Source organism: Populus nigra, chromosome 15 (genome assembly GCF_951802175.1).
Source record: "Populus nigra chromosome 15, ddPopNigr1.1, whole genome shotgun sequence".
In the NCBI taxonomy this organism is placed as follows: Eukaryota; Viridiplantae; Streptophyta; class Magnoliopsida; order Malpighiales; family Salicaceae; genus Populus; species Populus nigra.
The window spans coordinates 12,834,856-12,854,068 of NC_084866.1; the positions used below are offsets into that span (position 1 = coordinate 12,834,856).

General features: G+C 28.0%; 2 protein-coding genes across 2 annotated transcripts; both read left to right on the forward strand.

The window, feature by feature from the left end:
• Window positions 1-6,729: 6,729 nt before the first annotated feature.
• Window positions 6,730-7,426, forward strand: LOC133674733 (receptor-like protein 14). Its single transcript, XM_062095938.1, has 2 exons — window positions 6,730-7,111; window positions 7,263-7,426. Exons 1-2 carry the CDS (start codon window positions 6,742-6,744, stop codon window positions 7,424-7,426), a joined length of 534 nt encoding a protein of 177 aa, XP_061951922.1. The 5' UTR covers window positions 6,730-6,741.
• A 166-nt stretch (window positions 7,427-7,592) lies between these two features.
• LOC133673737 (cuscuta receptor 1-like) lies at window positions 7,593-18,494 on the forward strand. The gene is made up of 8 exons (XM_062094612.1): window positions 7,593-7,663; window positions 9,313-9,468; window positions 9,730-9,804; window positions 13,777-13,932; window positions 15,522-15,596; window positions 15,703-15,852; window positions 15,962-16,117; window positions 16,211-18,494. The coding sequence occupies exons 6-8, from the start codon at window positions 15,816-15,818 to the stop codon at window positions 18,316-18,318; spliced, it is 2,301 nt and encodes a 766-aa protein (XP_061950596.1). The 5' UTR covers window positions 7,593-7,663; window positions 9,313-9,468; window positions 9,730-9,804; window positions 13,777-13,932; window positions 15,522-15,596; window positions 15,703-15,815; the 3' UTR covers window positions 18,319-18,494.
• The last annotated feature ends 719 nt before the right edge of the window (window positions 18,495-19,213 follow it).

Below are 19,213 nucleotides of genomic sequence, written 5' to 3' on the forward strand. Positions count from 1 at the left end.
GTTTTGGGGCTGGGGGGAAGGAAAAGCTTTGGTTTTTCTTCTTCTAAGGGAGCGGCGGCCTGGGAGCAGAGAAGAAAATCCAGGGGAAAGGGGCGGCTGTCTAGGGTGCAGGAGAGGAAAAAATGTTCAGCTCTTAGGATTTTTTTTTGTTGCCCCTTTAATTGCAAAATTGCCCCCCTCCTCTTTGAAAATTCAGTGTAGCATGGTATTTATAGGAAAAGTTTTGCTAGGTTTTCAAATTAGTCCCTCAACTTTTCCTTTCCTTCTCTTTTCCTCTTTTTTTGTAAATTTTGATTTTTCTTATTTTTTTTTGTATTTTTGAAAGCGAGCAAATATCAACATCGACTCAAAGTGGAAAATCAAAGATTTTAAAAATGATGCGTTAAAAGTTGAACGCGTTCCAAATATCTTTGAAAATTTAAATTTTCTTTTGAGACGATGCTAAAAATGATAAAAAACGATGAAAATGTATTAAAAACGTATTTTTTTGGATTTTCAATGCTTTTCGCTATTTTTGGATTTTTTCTTGAAAATTTATTAAAACATGGGTCAAAAATTGGGTAGCAACAACAACATCCATCGCAATAACAACCACGACATGTTTGGTCCACGAGATATTAGTAGTTAAATATCTCTAATACTTTTAAGAGGAATATATAAGTTGTTTGTTATATTTTTCTGTATAATAGCAATGTTTTACTAAATTCCCAACTATAAAAACTCTATTTCTCATTGTTTTTTTCTTAATATTTCATAATTAATGGCTTCAAAATTAAATTTTGAGTTAAAATAAATTAATGGATGATGCTGGGCCTCAATTGTTCATAGTAATCAAAGTCAACCCTAGCTAGTTTGATCCGACAATTCCTTTTTAGTAGGAAAACAAAGTTGGTTTTAAGAATAATTCAATTTTTGTTTATTATTATGAAAAACACAGATTTATGATTTAACTTACAAAATTCTGTAGTTAATAAGCCTCATACAAAATTAATTTTTTTTACCAGTCGAATTGTAGCAAAATAATATTCTTGCAAAATAGGTTTTGAATTCAAATCCCATGTTAGCAACTCATCGGTAATATTAAGAGATAGAAAATTAATGTATGTGAAAATTAATTGCCTACTGTCTAAGCATGAAATCTCTCACTCTATAAAAAATTTTAATTTTTTTTATTTTAAATTAAAAATATTTTAATTTTTTTCTTCGCCATAGAGTGTATATCAGCCATATAATGTAAGAATAAAAATAGAAGCCAGCGGTTATAACAGATCAAATGAATTGAATCAATCAGTGATAAAAAAAGATTTAAGGGATCAGGAATTGTGGAAAATAAAAACCTATTATAATAATAAAAAAAAACTCTGAATTATAATAGAGAGGAGCTATAGACCCTAGTCAAAGAACAACTATTATGGTTCTTAGCCAAGTGTGAAAGTAAAACCATGTTCTCCTCTGATATCACCACTTACGAACAGACAGAGGTGGAAACATGCGCACTATTATAAAGGAAAGATCAAAAGAAAAGAAAGCTCTGGTCTAGACTCTGATATCCTTAGCTCCTCAGAATGTCCTCGTAATTTCCTTACATGGCCTTAAATTTGTGATTTGAACTGTTTTGCAATCTCAAGAAATATATGTTATTCTAAATTACATCGCCATAAATCTTTCAGAACATGAACTCAACGTAAACATTAAAAAGCTGCTCATGTGGAACCAATTAACAAAGAATATGTACATTTCAATTTCAATTCACGCTTCAGCAGGCAAAGATAACAAATAATTAAGCCATATCATGATCGGGAAAAGGGTTAAAAAATATTTTAAAAAATAATTACTACGTACTACAATATCAAACCAGCTTTTATACCCAAAAAACGGGTAGTTAAATTGGTTTTAGTGCTTTGCCTTCAATTTTAAGTTTAATAGTAACTATTCATTTTTTTCATTTTTATTTTAGACCACAAGTATATTATTATTTCAATTTTAGCAACCATTATCGAACATACTCAGCCCTTTACTTTTTAATATTGTTTTTACATATTTAACACTTTACCTTCGAATTTTACTCATTTAATAGTTTTCTTCAATATTTTACCAAACACAACTTAAAAAATGATAAATGATATCATTGGCGTGGGTGAGAGTCCGATATTAATCACATATATATCTCATGGAACTTGGATTAAATTTTTTTATGAAACTTGAATTTGTCATATTAACTTCTTGCTTTTCAAACATGTTTAAAAAAAAAATTGAAAAAAACAATAAATAAATCAGGAAGTGAAATGACAACAAGAAAAAAGAAGAGGGATCAAAATTGAACATTATGTGAGTCTAAAGGGATACAAATAGATAGGAATAAGAAGATAGAGGATAAGGAGAAGTGAAAAGATAATTCCAGTGAGAACAAGTTAGAATAGATGTTGTTTTTTTAATTATATAATCAACTTTTTATATAAAACTCTGAATATTAATTAGAATTTTTATTTACCTTAATTAGGTGACTAGTTTTTATCTATTTTTATATTTGGTGTCTGTTTATTTTTGTGTTTTAAAAGTATTTTTAAAAATAATTTTATTTTTATTTTTTTATTTAAAATTAAATTTTTTGTGTTTTTAGATTGTTTTAATATTAAAATAAAATTTTAAATATAAAAATAATATTATTTTAATATATTTTTAAATAATAAATATTTTAAAAATCAATAGTTGTGTAAATATAAACCAGGTTTTTTTCATTAAAATGTACCATGAAATAAACAAAAGCAAAAGGAAGAGTGGAAGCAACGTGATAGGTAGAGGGGCAAAGGTGGAGGCATGTTAAAGGCTTGGATGGGTTATAATCCGGGTTAAGATTTTATTAATAGAGAAAAGTAATAGAGAAAAGTAAAGGGAAAATATAAAAAAAATATAAGAAAAAAAAAGAAAAGTAAGAGAATAACTTTATAAATTTACAAATTTCAATTTATAAAACACTAATTTAAAAAAGAATCAAGTGAATGAAAGATGAATTAAGAGAGGAAAAAAATTTAATTACTTTATTTTCCAGTTGACATGAGATTATTATTTTATCCCGGTAGAGGGGTTGTTAGAATATCGATTCAAATTCGATTATAAATGAATTATATTTCACAAAACATCGAAGGATGTAATTTCAATAAAGAATTTATTTTTACTTTCACTTTAATTTTATGTACTTTCAAATTTATTTTTTAATGTTTTGGATAATATATTTGAATTAAAACTTTTCTATTAACTTCAAAAATTAATATACATAAATTAATAATTAATTTTAAAAAATATTTATATATTTATTTAATAGTTGAGTAAAAATTCCTAGCCGTCCTTGGAGAGGGACACTCAAACGTGTTACCATTGAATTAATGGACCTCTTGCTGTCACTGTTCTTGATGTCCATTGATGCAAATGCCGAAGAAAGAAGACTCTACTGTTCGTCGGAAAATTATGACATTTGATGTGATATTGCAATTAGCAAGGCGGAGGATTAATTTAAATTTATTTCTAGAGAGGCAAAGGTTGCTCATTTTCTCAGTTGACTCCAAGTCAATGTCTACATTTTATCGGACGACGAAGCACAAACACGATGATGCATTTTTATTTATTGATTTTCAATGAAGTTATCGAACACAAGGGAGCAACGTACTGATAAAATAAAATCAGATTTCTCTCTAATCAGATTAAAAACAATCATATTTCTCTTTAATTAAATTAAAAATCAGGGGCATCGTATTGATGGTTTTCTGCCAGTCTTGAGATTAAACGAGTTCTATTTAAGAGTAGTGATTTTACAATATTGTTCTAAAACAAAAATTGAAACTTCATGGAAATTGATGGATTGAGGAACACACTTCATGTCAGATTCCATAAAAGATCCTAATTTTCTATACAATCTCATTATTGAGTGTGTATGAGAGACCACAAATTTATCTTAGAATATAACCAAGAGACCGATAAATTCCTAATTTTTTATAACCAACTTTTTAGATCTAATGTTCATATTTCTAAAATGAGGAAGACAAATTCTAAATCATTACCCTATTATTGATGACCCTTTTATCATATGAATATAATAGTTTAGGAAAAAACAATTAAGCTGGATAGGATGCATAGAATAAATGTTATTTTTTCTATAAAATAATCGGTCCTTTGTACTAATTAGGATTTCTAATTATCTTAATTAAATAACTAGTTTTTATTTATTTTTATACTTAATACCCGTTTATTTTTTTTATTTTAAAAGTATTTTTTAAAATAAATTTTTTTTATTTTTTTCTTTACTTCAAATTAATTTTTTTAATATTTTTAACTTGTTTTAATATACTGATGTTAAAAATAATATATTTTTAAATAAAAATATATTATTTTAATATATCTGAGAGTCGCGTAAGGGCACGCTAATCGGTATTCTTAAGGCTACGAAACTCTTTTTAAAAAACATACTAACAATCCAAAACACAGCTATCTAAATAACTTTTAATTCGAAGGTGGTATAATATATTAAAATTATATTTTTTATTTTTTTAAAATTATTTTTAATATTAATATGTCAAAACTATTCAAAAATATAAAAATAATAATTAATTTAAAGTAAAAAAATAAATAAAATTTAAAATTAATTTTTTAAAAAATATTTCTGAAATATAAAAACAAAAGGGATATAGTCAACCTCTTGGTGTCACTATAAAATATTGATGTCGATGGATGCAAATGCCAACACTAGGGAAGAATTGAGAGGCCAATAAGCCAAAGAAAGAAGACTCGACTGTACGTGGAAAAATATGCCATTTGATGTGATATTGGAATTCAACTGCCAACACACCACGGCTGATAGATGTAGACAGCAGTCGTTCAGAAACGAAACAAGATCAAACCTTGATTAAAATTTGGCATGCTAGACTTCCAAACTGGGTCACCCAGCGAAGGTATAGATTTTATACGACGACAATCATATTAATAAACATGGGACGACAAATCACAAACATAATCATGCTTTTTTATTTTTTTATTGATTTTCAAATAAGTTATCAAACACAAGCTCACACGCCGCATAGGGGATCACTTACAATAAAACTAGTTTTCTTTCTTTCTTATCAAATTAAAAACAATCATAATTTATTTATAAATCTTAATTACTAAAAACTTATACGGTGATTAAGTTTAAAAATTGTTAAATAAATTAAAATATATTCAAACTAACTCGAACACCCACGTTAATAAAAAAATAATTTTCTTTAATTAAATTACTCCAAGAAATTTCAATGAACTACCAAAATAAGGAAGAAAATAAAAATGTTAACAATGATCAAAATAATTTTTTTTATTTTTTAAATTAGCATATTAAAACTATATAAAAAACTAAAAAAATTCTAATATAAGACAAAAAAAATTAAATTTTAATAAAATATATGTTAAAATTCAACGACAAACACCCCTTACTCTCCTATTGATTGTAGAGATAGAATGAAACTGCCAAATATATATATATATATATATATATATATATATATATATATATAAAAACATGAGGAGGTGGGCTGTACCAACATAATCTCATCAAGGCTTTTAAACCATTTTAGAACATGACGAAGAGACTGGTGAGAAATCCCAGTTTTCCATAACCAACTTTTAGATATAATGCTATATTTCCAAAGTAAATATCCTGTTATATACTTTTATACTCAGTTGACTAAAATGTCCTTGGCGGTAATTTTTTTTGAACTTGTATTCTTATCAATTTACCTATACATATACTTGAGAGAGTCGCGTAATGCCAGTCATCGGTATTCAAAAGGCGGCGAAGGGAAGAGTAAAAGCAACGTGTTAGGTATTCATCGATAATGACAGTCAAACGTGAGACCATTGAATTAAGGAGCCTCTTGCTGTCACTGTTCTTGATGTCTATTGCTGTCACTGGCAGGTTTCGACAATACGCCAAAGAAAGAAGACTCTAATGTACGTTGAAAATTATGCCATTTGATGTGATATTGCAATGCAACTGCCAACACACCACGGCTGATAGATGTAGACTGAACAGGAAAATTTAAAAGAATTAAAATATTTCATGCCTTCACAGCCGTTCAAAAAAGAAACAAGATCAAACCTTGGTTATGCAAGTCAATGTCAAAATCTCCTCTTTTATGCAACGAAGATTAATTATGCACTAGTTGCTTGGCTTTTTTTTTTATATATATATAAAAATTAAAACAAGTTAAAATATAAGACTTCTAGGTTTTCCTGTAAAATTATATCTAAAAATTTTGAATTTAACTGTAACACTTAATTCAAGAATAATATATAATATTAATAATAATATTAAACTTGTATAATTCAAATTTAAACTAAATTTTACCACATTAATCGAATCACAAGGATTAATCACAAGTACACCTGAGTTTTTAACTGCATGTAACTTTACAAGTGACGATTTGCCGGACCAGCAAAGAAACAAAGAAAAGAAAAATTCTATATAATGGCCATCGTTAGTTTGATGACTGCCTGTATAGATTCTTGTGGAAAAGATCAAAATACTTTCTTTCTTGTCTTCACAGTGGTTTAGAAAAGAAACTTAAGGTTAAACGAGTTTTATTGAAGAGTAATGATTTTACATGGTTCTAAAACAAAAAACAAAAATTGAAACTTCATGGAAATTGATGGACTGAGTCGCCTTTGGCTCCTAACAAGTATTTCATACATTAATTTCAAGCAGAAACAGAGGAGCAAATGGGATTCAACAAGTTCTCTCTGCCAGCAGTGGCGGTGATAATGATGATTAATGCCATGCTTCTATCACAAGGGTGTTTGGAGGAAGAACGAATTGCTCTTTTGCAGATCAAAACTTCCTTTGGTGACCACCCAAATGACAATTCATCCCCGCCATTCTCTTGGGGAAAAGATGCCCTCTGTTGCAGCTGGTATGGAGTTACCTGCAGCAATTCCACTACAAGACGAGTCATCGAAATCGATCTTTCAAACTCAAGATATTGGTCATTGGAAGATTTGTACCTAAATGCATCTATATTTCTTCCCTTCCAAGAACTCAATGTTCTTGACTTGAGTGGAAATGGCATAGCTGGCTGTGTTGCGAATGAAGGTTTGCCTTTTCATTAAAGACTTCATCTTTCGTAATTTTAGCACGAAAATAAACATATATAAACTGAAATCGATTTATTCTTTTAATTAATCAAATAATTGTTTTTAGCTTTAAACCCTATCAACTAACTAGAAATCGTGCATGCATGCAGGTTTCGAAAGACTATCAAGACTTACCAAATTGGAGGTTCTTTCTTTGGGTGATAATTTCCTCAACAATAGCATCTTATCATCCTTTAAAGGATTTTTATCTCTCAAACATCTATATCTTGATAACAACGGGTTTCAAGATTCAATAAATATGAAAGGTACTTAAACCTACACAAACACATCATCACAACCAATTGAAAAGGAGTTGAAATGTTAGACACACACGTTCTATTAATTTTTTGATATGAAGTTATAAATTGACCCACATAAATTTCAATTTAACCTAAAAGTTTTATATTAACTCTTTTGTGTTGTTTCTTTAACTCAGAATTTGATTCATTAAGAAACTTGAAGGAGCTATCGCTGAGTCAAAATGGAATCCAAGATTTTATAACCTTAACAGGTATCAATTAATTAAGGGCCGTTTAATAACTCTTTTATTTCTCTTTTTTACTCTTTGTTTTTGTATGTTTGTCTTCAATTTTTAAATAACACCGCACTTGGTCTCAATCGTATATTTAAATTAGTTAAATTAGTGGGAATCCAAAGCTAGAAGGTTTAAATGTAACCTTCATTTAGTACCGACTTGATTCTCAATTATACCAACCTCGATTTTCATATTAAAAAGTTATTGGGAGGGTGTTAAATTTTAGTTTTTAAATTATTTTTTGTTTGAAATATATGTTTAGTATGTTTAATATTATTATTTTTATTATTATTAATATAATTATTAATAAATTTGAAAAAAAATATTACTACTGAAAAAATAACATAAATTTGATTTGAAGAGTAAAATTAAAAATTATTATTATTAATATTAATATTATCACTCTTGGGTCTTGTATAACTGCTAAATCTAATTCGGTCGAGTCTTGCATGATTACTAGACCCAATTTGATTAGGTTTATTATAACTATCAGATTCAAGAAGTTTAAAATATTTTCTATATTTTTAATATTTTTTATATATTTTAAAAAAAATTATATTTATCCACGGCAAAGTACGGGCCAATACAATAATTTTTCTCTACTAGATAAAAAATTTATGAATTTCAACTATTAACCTGTTAAATATTGAAATATAAAATTAAGATTAAAAACATATAAATTAAAAAAAATACTACTTGAATAAATAATACTTTGTGGTGCGCCATAAATATGGCACATTTTCTTTTAGTATTTTATTAATTAATTAAATAGATGTGTCAATGTATGAATAAAATATTAATTATACCAAAACTCTACGTATCTTTATTTAAATCAAGCTACATCACAAAACGAGCCTACCCGTTCATCCTACCTTCACTATTAACGCCAGGTGACCTTGGGTGCCTGCTCTGTAAAAAGGCTATCCTGTCATCTGCTTGTTGTAATCCTATAAATATATATTAACTCCGAGTGGTTTGATGAATTAACATATTCTGAAATTAAAGTAATTATTATTTTTTAAAATATTTTTTTATTTTAAAATATATTAAAAAATATATTTTTTATTTTTTAAAATTTATTTTTAACATTACAATATAAAAAAATCTAAGAATATTATAAAAAACATAATTTGAAGCAAAAATCAATAATCAAATTTTAATGAAAAGTAGGTTGAACCTCAATGTGAAACATGCACTACAAGTTTGTTTGGAGTTATGGTTGATTTGTCATTTCTTTATTTTTTTTATTTCTTGCTTTAATTTTTTTATTTGTTTTTATTATTATTTTAATGTGCATATATCAAAAATAAATAAAATATTTCCAAGTAAAAAATACTTTAAAATATAATTTTTACTATACTTTCAAATAGGCTCTAGTTCCGTGATGAATCATAATTGTTAAATTTAGTTTGAAATCAAACCATCATATTAACCTAAAATTATTTTTCCTGATACTTCAAATAATTAACGATTTTGTCTGGAGTGATAATCATGTAGTTGGTTTTCAAATCAAAGATTTGTCTTTTAATTAACTTATTCTTTGAAGACAAAAATGAATATTTAGGATTTGAAATGTAATTGATTTTGAAATTAATCACTAACCACTTGCTATAAATATCATGCAGGCTCTGAAGGACCATCAAGGCTTAACAAATTGGAGAGTCTTGATTTAAGCTCAAATTACCTGAACGATAGCACCTTATCATTTCTCAAAGGGCTTTCATCTCTCAAATATCTATATCTTGATTATAATCAGTTGTATGGATCAATAAATACAAAAGGTAATTCAAGACACACAAACACATCATCACAACCACTTGAAAAAGACTTGAATGTTAGACACACAAATTGAAATTTATGCGGATCAAACTTCATATCAAATAACACAACATTGTGTTATTTAAATTCAAAACTTCATATCAAATAACACAATGTTGTGTTATTTGATATGAAGTTATGAATTGATCCGCATAAATTTCAATTTGAGAATAAAAGACCTAAAGGTTTTATATTAACTCTTTTGTATTGTTTTCTTAACTCAGAATTTGATTCATTGAGCAACTTGAAGGTGCTCTCGCTGTTCAGAAATAAAATCCAAGATTTTATAACCTTAACAGGTATCAATTAATTAAGGGCTGTATAACTCTTTTATTTCTTTATTTCTCTCTCTCTTTTTATGCGTGTTTGTTTTCAATATTTAAATAACAAAACACTTGGTATCAATTATATATTTAAATTAACGGAATCCAAAGCTAGAAGATGTAATTGTATCTCGATTTAGCACACCTTAACCTCAGACTTTGCTAGACTTCAAGCACCCTACATCCTTCTTAATTTTAATGTTTTAAGTTTTAGATTAAGTATATTTGGTCTTTGTAGTGCTTATTTTGGTTGAAAATTTATTTTTATTATATTTCAATCCGAAAAACAATAAGACAGGAGGGATAGGCAGGTCATATTTCTTCCATGAAAAACATTAATCATGATTTTTTTTTCCTGCATGGCTTAAGAAAACATATCTTTCTCTATTAAATTAAAAAAAATCACAAATTTCAGTTCTAACATATCAAATATTAAAAATTAAAATTAAAAAAATATTATTTGAATCAATAATGCATTGTAAGGTAGTGCCCTAAACAAAAACATTCTCTTTTAGTATGTTATTTAATAAAAAAAATTTAACATTAACAAACTAAATTAAATAAAAAAATTTTATTAAAAAAAAACCACAAAGAAAAAAAAAACCCAGAAAGGCATAAAAAACATAAAAAAATAAATAAAGAAGAAGAAGAAGAAGAAATGCATAAACAACGAAAAATAAATAAATAAAATTAAAAATAATAATAAATAAAAACAGGAAAAAAGACAAAAAAAAAGAGAAGAAGACAACTCAGCTTTTACTATGGACTGTATTAATTAAATAGATGTGTCGAATAAAATATTAATTATACTAAAGCTTATGTACTTTTATTTAAATCAACCTACATCACAATACTATTTTAGATTTGATTGTGGGTTTAATTTTAGATTTGAGTGTGGGTTCGATAAATTAATATATTAAGAGCTTTTTGGTGTTGTGGTTGAACCGTCGTTAATTTATGAATATGTTTTATTTCAAATTAAGTTTTTTTATATATTTTTGGATCATTTTGATGTGTTGATATCAAAAATAAATTTTTTTAAAAAATTATTTTTTTTGTATTTTCAAATAAAAAAACATTTTGAAACATAATTTTTACCACATTCTAAAAAAAACACTAACTTATATGATGAATAATGAGTAATTATTTAGCTTGATACCAAATCATTGGATTAACCTATTATTTTTTATTTCAATTTCCAACTACACTTCAGATAATTAATGATTTTGACATGAGGGATAATCCTGTAGTTGGTTTTCAAATCAAAGACTTGTTTTTTAATTAAATTCTTTGAAAAAAAAATAAGAAAAAACTAAAACTGCTCAGTGTTTCACTGTGAAAGTCCACAGTGAAACGCTGAGCAGTCTTTTCCTTTTTTTTTTTTTTCTTCCCATTTTTTTTGCTGTTTTCCCCCCCTTTTTTTCTCTTCTTCTTTTTCTTTTTTTTTTTCCTTTTTATTTCCTTTTTATTTTTTTTCCCATTTTTTTCTGTTTTTATTTTTTTCTCATTTTTTTTGTTTTTATATGCCTTTATAGGTTTTTTTTTTTTGCTTTTTTCTTTGTGTATTTTTATTTTTAAAAAAACTAAAACTGCTCAATGTTTCACTGTGCAAGTCCATAGTGAAACGCTGAGCAGTCTTCTCCTTTTTTTTCATTTTTTTTCTTCCCATTTTTTTTTCTGTTTTTTCCCTTTTTTCTCTCTTCTTATTTTTCTTTTTTTTTTGTTTTTTTTGTTTTTTTTGTTTTTATTTTTTCCATTTTTTTTTGTTTTTATTTTTTTTGGATTTCTATGCCTTTATGGGTTTTTTTTTGCTTTTTTCTTTGTGTATTTTTATTTTAATGAAATTTTTTTGTTTGATTTAGTTTGTTAATATTAATTTTTTTATTTAGTTATCAAATTTTCATAACACGGATCCTGGGTTTGACGGGTTAACCTGATTTGACGAGTTAACCCGAATTTATTTTTCTTTTCTTTTTAATTAATAACATATAATAAAATTGTTCAGTGTTTCACTGTGGAGTCCACAGTGAAACGCTAAACTGTTTTTTTTTCGTTTTTAATTTCTTTCTGTTTTATTTTTATTTTTTTGCTTTTTATGTCTTTATGGGTTTTTTTTTTGCTTTTTTTCTTTGTGTTTTTTTCTTTTAATGAATTTTTTTGTTTATTTTAGTTTGTTAATGTTAATTTTTCTATTTAGTTATCAAACTTTCATGACGCGAATCCCGGGTTTGACGGGTTAATCTGGTTTTAAGGGTTAACCCAGTTAATTCATATTTTTTTCTTTTTCTTCATTAGTTTTTTTCTTCCTGTTGGTTTTTTTTTCTTTGCAGCCAGACCCACATTCAAGACTCTTCGGTCTGGTGCTGTAGCCAGACTCACTTAAACTTGAGTCATATAAGTTTAATATTATTATTAATATTATAAATATTACTCTTGGGTCAAGCGTTGCAGCTAAATCAAAGGCTCTTGGGCATATCTTTGCAAAAAGACCCAACATTCTTAGATCTTAGCCTTTTTTTATATTTTTATGCAAGAAAAAAAATTAACCCGTGGCGTGTGCCTTTGTTTTTTTTTTCTCCTTTTCTTTTTAAACCTTTTACTGTGGATTGCACAATACAACTCACAGTGAAAAAATTAATGCCTTTAGTTTTTTTTCTTTTTTTTTTAAATATTTTTTTTAATTTAGTTTCTTAATATTAATTTTTTTTCTATTTAATTATCAGACTTTTATGCCATGAATTCCAGGTTTGATGGGTTAACCTGGTTTGGCGGGTTAACCGGGTTGATTCAGATTTTTTTTCTTTTTCCTCATTGGTTTTGTTCTTCCGATTTCATCTTTTAATATTATATGCAGTCCACAGTGAAAAGGCTAAAGCCTTTAGTTTTTTTTTTTTGCTTTTTTATGCCTTGCACTGTGGACTGCACAGTGCAGTCTACGGTAAAAAAGTTGATGCCTTCTTTTTTTTAATTAATTTTTTAATTAATTTTGTTAATATTAAATTTTTTTCTATTTAGTTATCAGACTTTCATGACACGGATCTCAGGTTTGACGGGTTAACCCAGTTAATTTAGATTTTTTTTCTTTTTCTTCATTAGTTTTTTTCTTCTTATAAGTTTTTTTTCTTTTATTGTTTCTTTTTATTTAATATTTTTTTTATTTAATTTAGTTCATCAGTATTAATTTTTTTTCTATTTAGTTATCGACTGATGTCTTTAGTTTTTTTTTTTCTGTTTTTATGCCTTTAACTGTGGACTGCACACTGTAGTCTACAGTGAAAAGCTGATGTCTTTTTATTTGTTTTTTTCCTTTTTAATTAATTTTTTCCGTTTAATTTAGTTTGTTAATTTTCAATTTTTTTTTCTATTTACTTATCAAATTTTCATGACACGGATCCCGGGTTTGACGGGTTAGCCCAGTTAATTTTGTGTTAACCCGTCAATTTTTTTTTTCTATTTAGTTATCAAACTTTCACAATATGAATCCAAGGTTTGACGGATTAACCTGGTTTGAAGGGTTAATCCAGTTTATTCAGAATTTTTTTTCTTTTTCTTCATTAATTTTTTTCTTCCTTTTAATTTTTTTTAATTAATCTATTTAATTATCACACTTTTATGATATGATCTTGCAGCCAGACCCACATCTAAGACTATTGGGTCTGATATTGTAGTCAGACCCACTTAAACTTGAGTCATGTAAGTTTAATATTATTATTAATATTATAAATATTACTCTGGGGTTAGGCGTTGCAGCTACACCCAAGACTCTTGGGTCTAACTTTGCAAAAAGATCCAATACTTTTAGATCTTAATTTTTTTGATATTTTTTATGTAAAAACCATTGACCCACGGCATCGCACGGGTAATGTAACAAGTGAATATTTAGAATTTGAGATGTAATTGATTTTTTAAAAAATTAATTACTAACCGCATGCTATAAATATCATGCAGGTTCTGAAGGATCACTACGACTTAACAAATTGGAAAGTCTTAATTTAGGCTTTAATAGAATCAACGATAGCACCTTATCATTTCTCAAAGGGCTTTCATCTCTCAGGCATTTATATCTTGATTACAATCAGTTAGATGGATCAATAGACACGAAAGGTTACATGCCTACATATATTTCTTTTTTATATATTTTACATGTGATAAAATGATTTTATTTTATTTTATTTTTTGTTAGTAATTTTTTAATATAATCTTGAAACTACTTAGTTAATTGGAATTAAATAATAAATAATCAAAACCGATGTTATACATAAAAATAATTAAAGTCCCTTTTAATAATCACTAATTAAAGTCCCGATGTTATATGCAAGGAATTACATAATTATCTCCTAATCATCTTTTACGTGTTTTTTTTCTAGAATAACATGCTTGCCTTTTCTAAAAACAAATTCTTTATCGATTATAATAATCTTTTACTCTATTTTTTACTTTATTAATATGAATAACTTATTTTCTTAAACTTAAATTTACTCGAACGATAGGAATAAATTACGTTAATCTTGGACTCGTAGCATTTTTGTCAAACTATTAGAAGAACTAAACATGTATATAAGAAAAGAATATTTAATACATGGAATTACGAATCTTTAATATTATATTATTAAAATAATAAGTATATGGATTTTTTCCCTTAGATAAATATATGAACAATGATAATATATTTCTTTTTTGTATCAATAAAAATAATTTTATTCTTTTGAAGTATTATTTTCGTTTTTAGTTTTTTTATAAAAAATTTATTTGTTTTCAATTAACTTTTTCAATTATGATTTGTTAAATATTTTGTTTTTAATTTGATCTTTATTCTTTAATTTCTATTTTTTTTTCTTTAGCTTTTTTTATTAAAATTTTATTAGTTTTCAATTTCAATAAAAATTATGTTATTTTATTTTTAATTTATTTGGTTTTGTTGTGCTTTCACATAAAACACCTACTTTAATTAATTATAAAAGAAGCAAGGAATTACATGATAATCTCGCAATCATCCTTTACATGTTTTTTCTAGAATAGCATGCTTGCCTTTTCTAAAAACAAATTCTTTATCAATTATAATAATCTTTTACTCTATATTTTTTTACTTTATTTTTTCTCCATCTAATATATGAATAACTTATCGGTTGCAAGGATCAATAGATACCAAGTGTGAGAGACACGCAAAAACACATATGTTAGCAACAAGCCTAAAAGTTTCCTTAATTTATTGCTACTTAGTAGTTGATTCACTGAGCAATAATATCTTTTTAGAATAATTAAGAATTTAAATTATATATGCATCAAGAAAATTAGATTTTTAGTTTTAGTTTTAGGGAGAAATTTTATTAAAACCAATTTCATATTAATAAGAAAAAAATTATAAACTGACACTAAGTTAGGAAAAAAAAGATTATTATTACTATTTTCAAATGAATGTAATTAAATCATTAAGAAGTTGATTACATGTGAATAATTAAACAACCATATTATATTATTGCCTCAATGCAGAGCCATATAACTAGTTTAGTAACAGTTTCCTTGTCCTCGTATATAAAAAGAACTTTCATTAATCCTAATATTATATAAATAAGATGAAGTTATGGGTTGATATTCCCTACAAGCTTCAATTCCAAAACAACAACCCTTTTTAGTTTTATAGTAACTAACTTGTTTTTTTTTTATATATATATACAATTTGAATTGCTACTTAGAAATTGATTCTCTGAGCAAGTTGGAGGTTCTAAGCCTAAGCAAAAATAGTATCCATAGTTTCTCTAAATCTAGAGGTATGTGTGTCATCACTCTACTTTAGTGTTCCCATGTGATGTTGTCTACCCTGCATGATTTTGCCTTAACTGACAATTTCCAATATTTGTTTTATCCTTATTACAGAAAATACAGGTTTTAGCAACTTAAGCATTCTCTATCTAGATTATGTCTTCAGTGAAGCCCGTGATTTTATACTACAATCACTGAGCGCATTCCCAAACCTTAAAGTTCTTTCTATGCGATACTATGATCTTTTTAACATACATGGTCAAGGTAAATGCGTTTGAAATAGTAATTTCTATAAGTTTGTGTTACTTTTCCTAATATTATAGATACATTTCCATCTTCAATACCACTACGGTTTTTGGTTTAATTATCACAGGGATATTGCCGAACCTCAAGTTTCTAGAACGACTGGACTTGACCGAGTCATCCCTTGTCAACTATAACTTCTTTCAAACAGTTGGAAAGTTTACCTCTCTCAAGAGCTTAATTTTGCCCAACAGCGGACTTAGTGGCCCCATATCTGCTCCCCATGGTAAAATTGATTTTGTTTTCTCTATCTATAGGATTCTACAGTTTCCATTACATTATTGTATGCTAAATTTCTTTTAGCATGAATAATTTACAGGCCTTTGTGAGTTAAAACATCTCCACGAGCTAGATATCAGCCACAACGATCTCAATGGTTCTTTACCTTCGTGCCTCTTGAATTTGACAAACCTTCAAGCTTTAGATATCTCTTTCAACAACTTCACAGGGAATATATCCTTGAGTCCCATTGGAAGTCTCGTGTCCATTCAAGATCTAAATATTTCAGACAATCACTTCCAAATCCCTATCTCACTTGGCCCATTTTTTAACCTTTCAAAACTCAAGCATTTGAATGGTGACCGTAATGAGATATACGAGTCAACAGAGCTGGTACACAATTTGATTCCAAGGTTCCAGTTACAGAGGCTTTCTTTGGCATGTACTGGATCCGGTGGGACATTTCCGAAATCCCTGTACTATCAGCATGACCTTCAATTTGTTGATCTCTCACACATCAAAATGACAGGAGAATTTCCGAGCTGGTTGTTACAAAACAACACAAAACTCGAAGGGTTTTATTTGGTCAACAATTCCCTTTCAGGATCTTTCCAATTAGCAAATCATTCCCTTGTGAGGTTGTCACATTTGGATATCTCGAGAAATCGCATCTACAATCAAATTTCCACCGAAATTGGAGCATGTTTCCCGAGGTTAGTGTTTTTGAACCTATCCAGAAATGATTTCAGTGGTAGCATTCCCTCTTCGATCAGCAATATGAGCCTCTTGGAAGTCTTAGATTTGTCCAATAATGGCTTGTCAGGCAACATACCCGAGCAGTTGGTGGAAAACTGTTTATCATTACGTGTTCTCATGCTTTCAAATAATTATTTGAAAGGCCAGTTTTTCTGGAAAAATTTCAACTTAAAATACTTTACCGAGCTGATATTAAGAGGGAATCAGTTAACCGGGATTCTTCCGAATAGCTTATCTAATTGTTCTGCATTGCAAGTATTGGATGTCAGTCTCAACAATTTGTCTGGTACGATACCGAGATGGATAGTGAATATGTCTTCTCTTCAGTATTTAGACCTTTCAGAGAACAATTTTTTTGGAAGTCTACCATCCAACTTTTGTTCTTCATGGATGATGACAGAAGTTTATTTATCAAAAAATAAACTAGAAGGATCACTGATTGGTGTACTCGATAGCTGTTTGTCGCTGAAGAGATTAGATCTTAGCCATAATTATTTTAGAGGTGGCATTCCCGAGTCAATTGGTTCTTTGTCACAGTTGAGCTTTCTTTTTTTAGGTTATAATAATCTAGAAGCTGAAATCCCAAGACAGCTATGCGAACTAAAAAAATTAAGCTTGATTGATCTTTCTCATAATAATCTGTGTGGTCATATTCTTCCATGCCTACAACCTAGAAGCAAGTGGTATACGGAATGGGACATTCCTCCAGGTCCTTCTACTATGCTGCTAGCATCTGCTCCTATGCCCTTGGAAGATCCTTCTGTTAATAAATCTGTTGAGATTACAACAAAGAGTATATCGTATTCATTCAAGGGAATCATCCTCAATTTGTTCTCTGGTATCGATCTCTCCTGCAATAATTTGACAGGAGAGATTCCGTTTGAGCTTGGATATCTTGGCAACATCCAGATGTTGAATCTATCCCATAATTGTTTAACAGGTCCAATACCACCTACATTTTCAAACCTGACGGAAATTGAAAGCTTGGATCTTTCCTACAACAACTTGAATGGGGAAATTCCTCGTCAACTTATTGACTTAAACTTCCTATCTGCTTTCAGTGTAGCCCACAATAACTTATCTGGCAAAATACCAGAGATGGTTGCACAATTCTCAACATTTAAGAAGTCTACCTATGAGGAAAATCCATTGCTTTGTGGACCACCACTCACCAATAATTGTTTTGGAGAAATATCACCATCATCGTTGCCATGGTATCAGACTGACAAAAAAAAAGAAAACAGTTTCATTGATATGGAGGCTTTCTATGTGACTTTTTCAGTGGCATACATCATGGTTCTGTTGGCAATAGGTGCAGTTCTATACATAAACCCACAATGGCGACAAGCATGGTTTTACTTTATTGAGGAGAGCATCAATAATTGCTATTACTTTCCTGTGGACAATCTACCTGTGCCAGCCAGGTTCAAACGATTTCAGCCTTGTGTCTAAAATAGTATTGGCTCCGTGTATACTTTGTTTAGTGTTTACATTTTCAAGTCGTGATTGATCAATAAACCAAGTCTTTATAGTTGGTATTAATATATGTTCAAACACTCTATGCCATCCTGCAAATAATGTTCTGTTTTTTTTTCTTACCTCGCTACCAAGCAAAGTTGAAATGAAGCAAATCATTTGTTTTCAATTATGCTTTCAAGACAAATTTCTCAACTAATTATATAGTTGCACCAACCTTTGAATTAGAGATTTGTTAAAACATCTTACTTTTGATGAGTTAAAGAGAAAATAGTATACCAGACTCAAGGCATGAAAAAGACAGCAATAATGTATTGATTTTTCATTTAGTAATTTCTTGAACAGTGCTATGTTGGCTTTAGTGTTACCACTAATAAAATTATAGTATGATTTCTTTTAAGAAAAAATATGATGGATAATGTTGGTGAAATATCAAGAGAGTTGACCTGAAATAATACAATGCAGTCAAGTTATTTAAAATTAAAGGTTTTAAGCAGTCGAGTGAAAATTTATCATAGTTAAACAAGAATTTATCATAGGCCAAACCAATATTGTGTTTAAAGGATCTTGGTTTTTGTCTTTTTTACCTTGATTTCATAGATGTCTCGTGCTATTTCAAATTTCATAATATTTTCCTTTATGATCTAGGATTTTGATATTATTATCTAGTCTAGATCAGTTTTCTAGTCTATAAAAAACATTGTAAATCTTTTTAATAGTCATATAAAAAATAAATATCATTAACTATATAAAAATGTTTTTATATATTATAATACTAATTTCAAAAAATTTCTTACCGGTTGAAATCCACTCCTGGAATCGTATTGATAACTTTATGTGAGAGATATCATCAAATCAATGAGCAAAATCA

Excerpts from the sequence above, each read along its gene's own strand:
- LOC133674733 (XM_062095938.1), top strand. The coding sequence starts at position 6,742 with ATGGGATTCAACAAGTTCTCTCTGCCAGCAGTGGCGGTGATAATGATG. Across the intron at positions 7,112-7,262 it reads TGGCTGTGTTGCGAATGAAG|GTTTCGAAAGACTATCAAGA; the intron begins GTTTGCCTTTTC and ends GCATGCATGCAG.
- LOC133673737 (XM_062094612.1), top strand. The coding sequence starts at position 15,816 with ATGCGATACTATGATCTTTTTAACATACATGGTCAAG. Across the intron at positions 15,853-15,961 it reads TTTTAACATACATGGTCAAG|GGATATTGCCGAACCTCAAG; the intron begins GTAAATGCGTTT and ends TAATTATCACAG. Across the intron at positions 16,118-16,210 it reads CCCCATATCTGCTCCCCATG|GCCTTTGTGAGTTAAAACAT; the intron begins GTAAAATTGATT and ends AATAATTTACAG.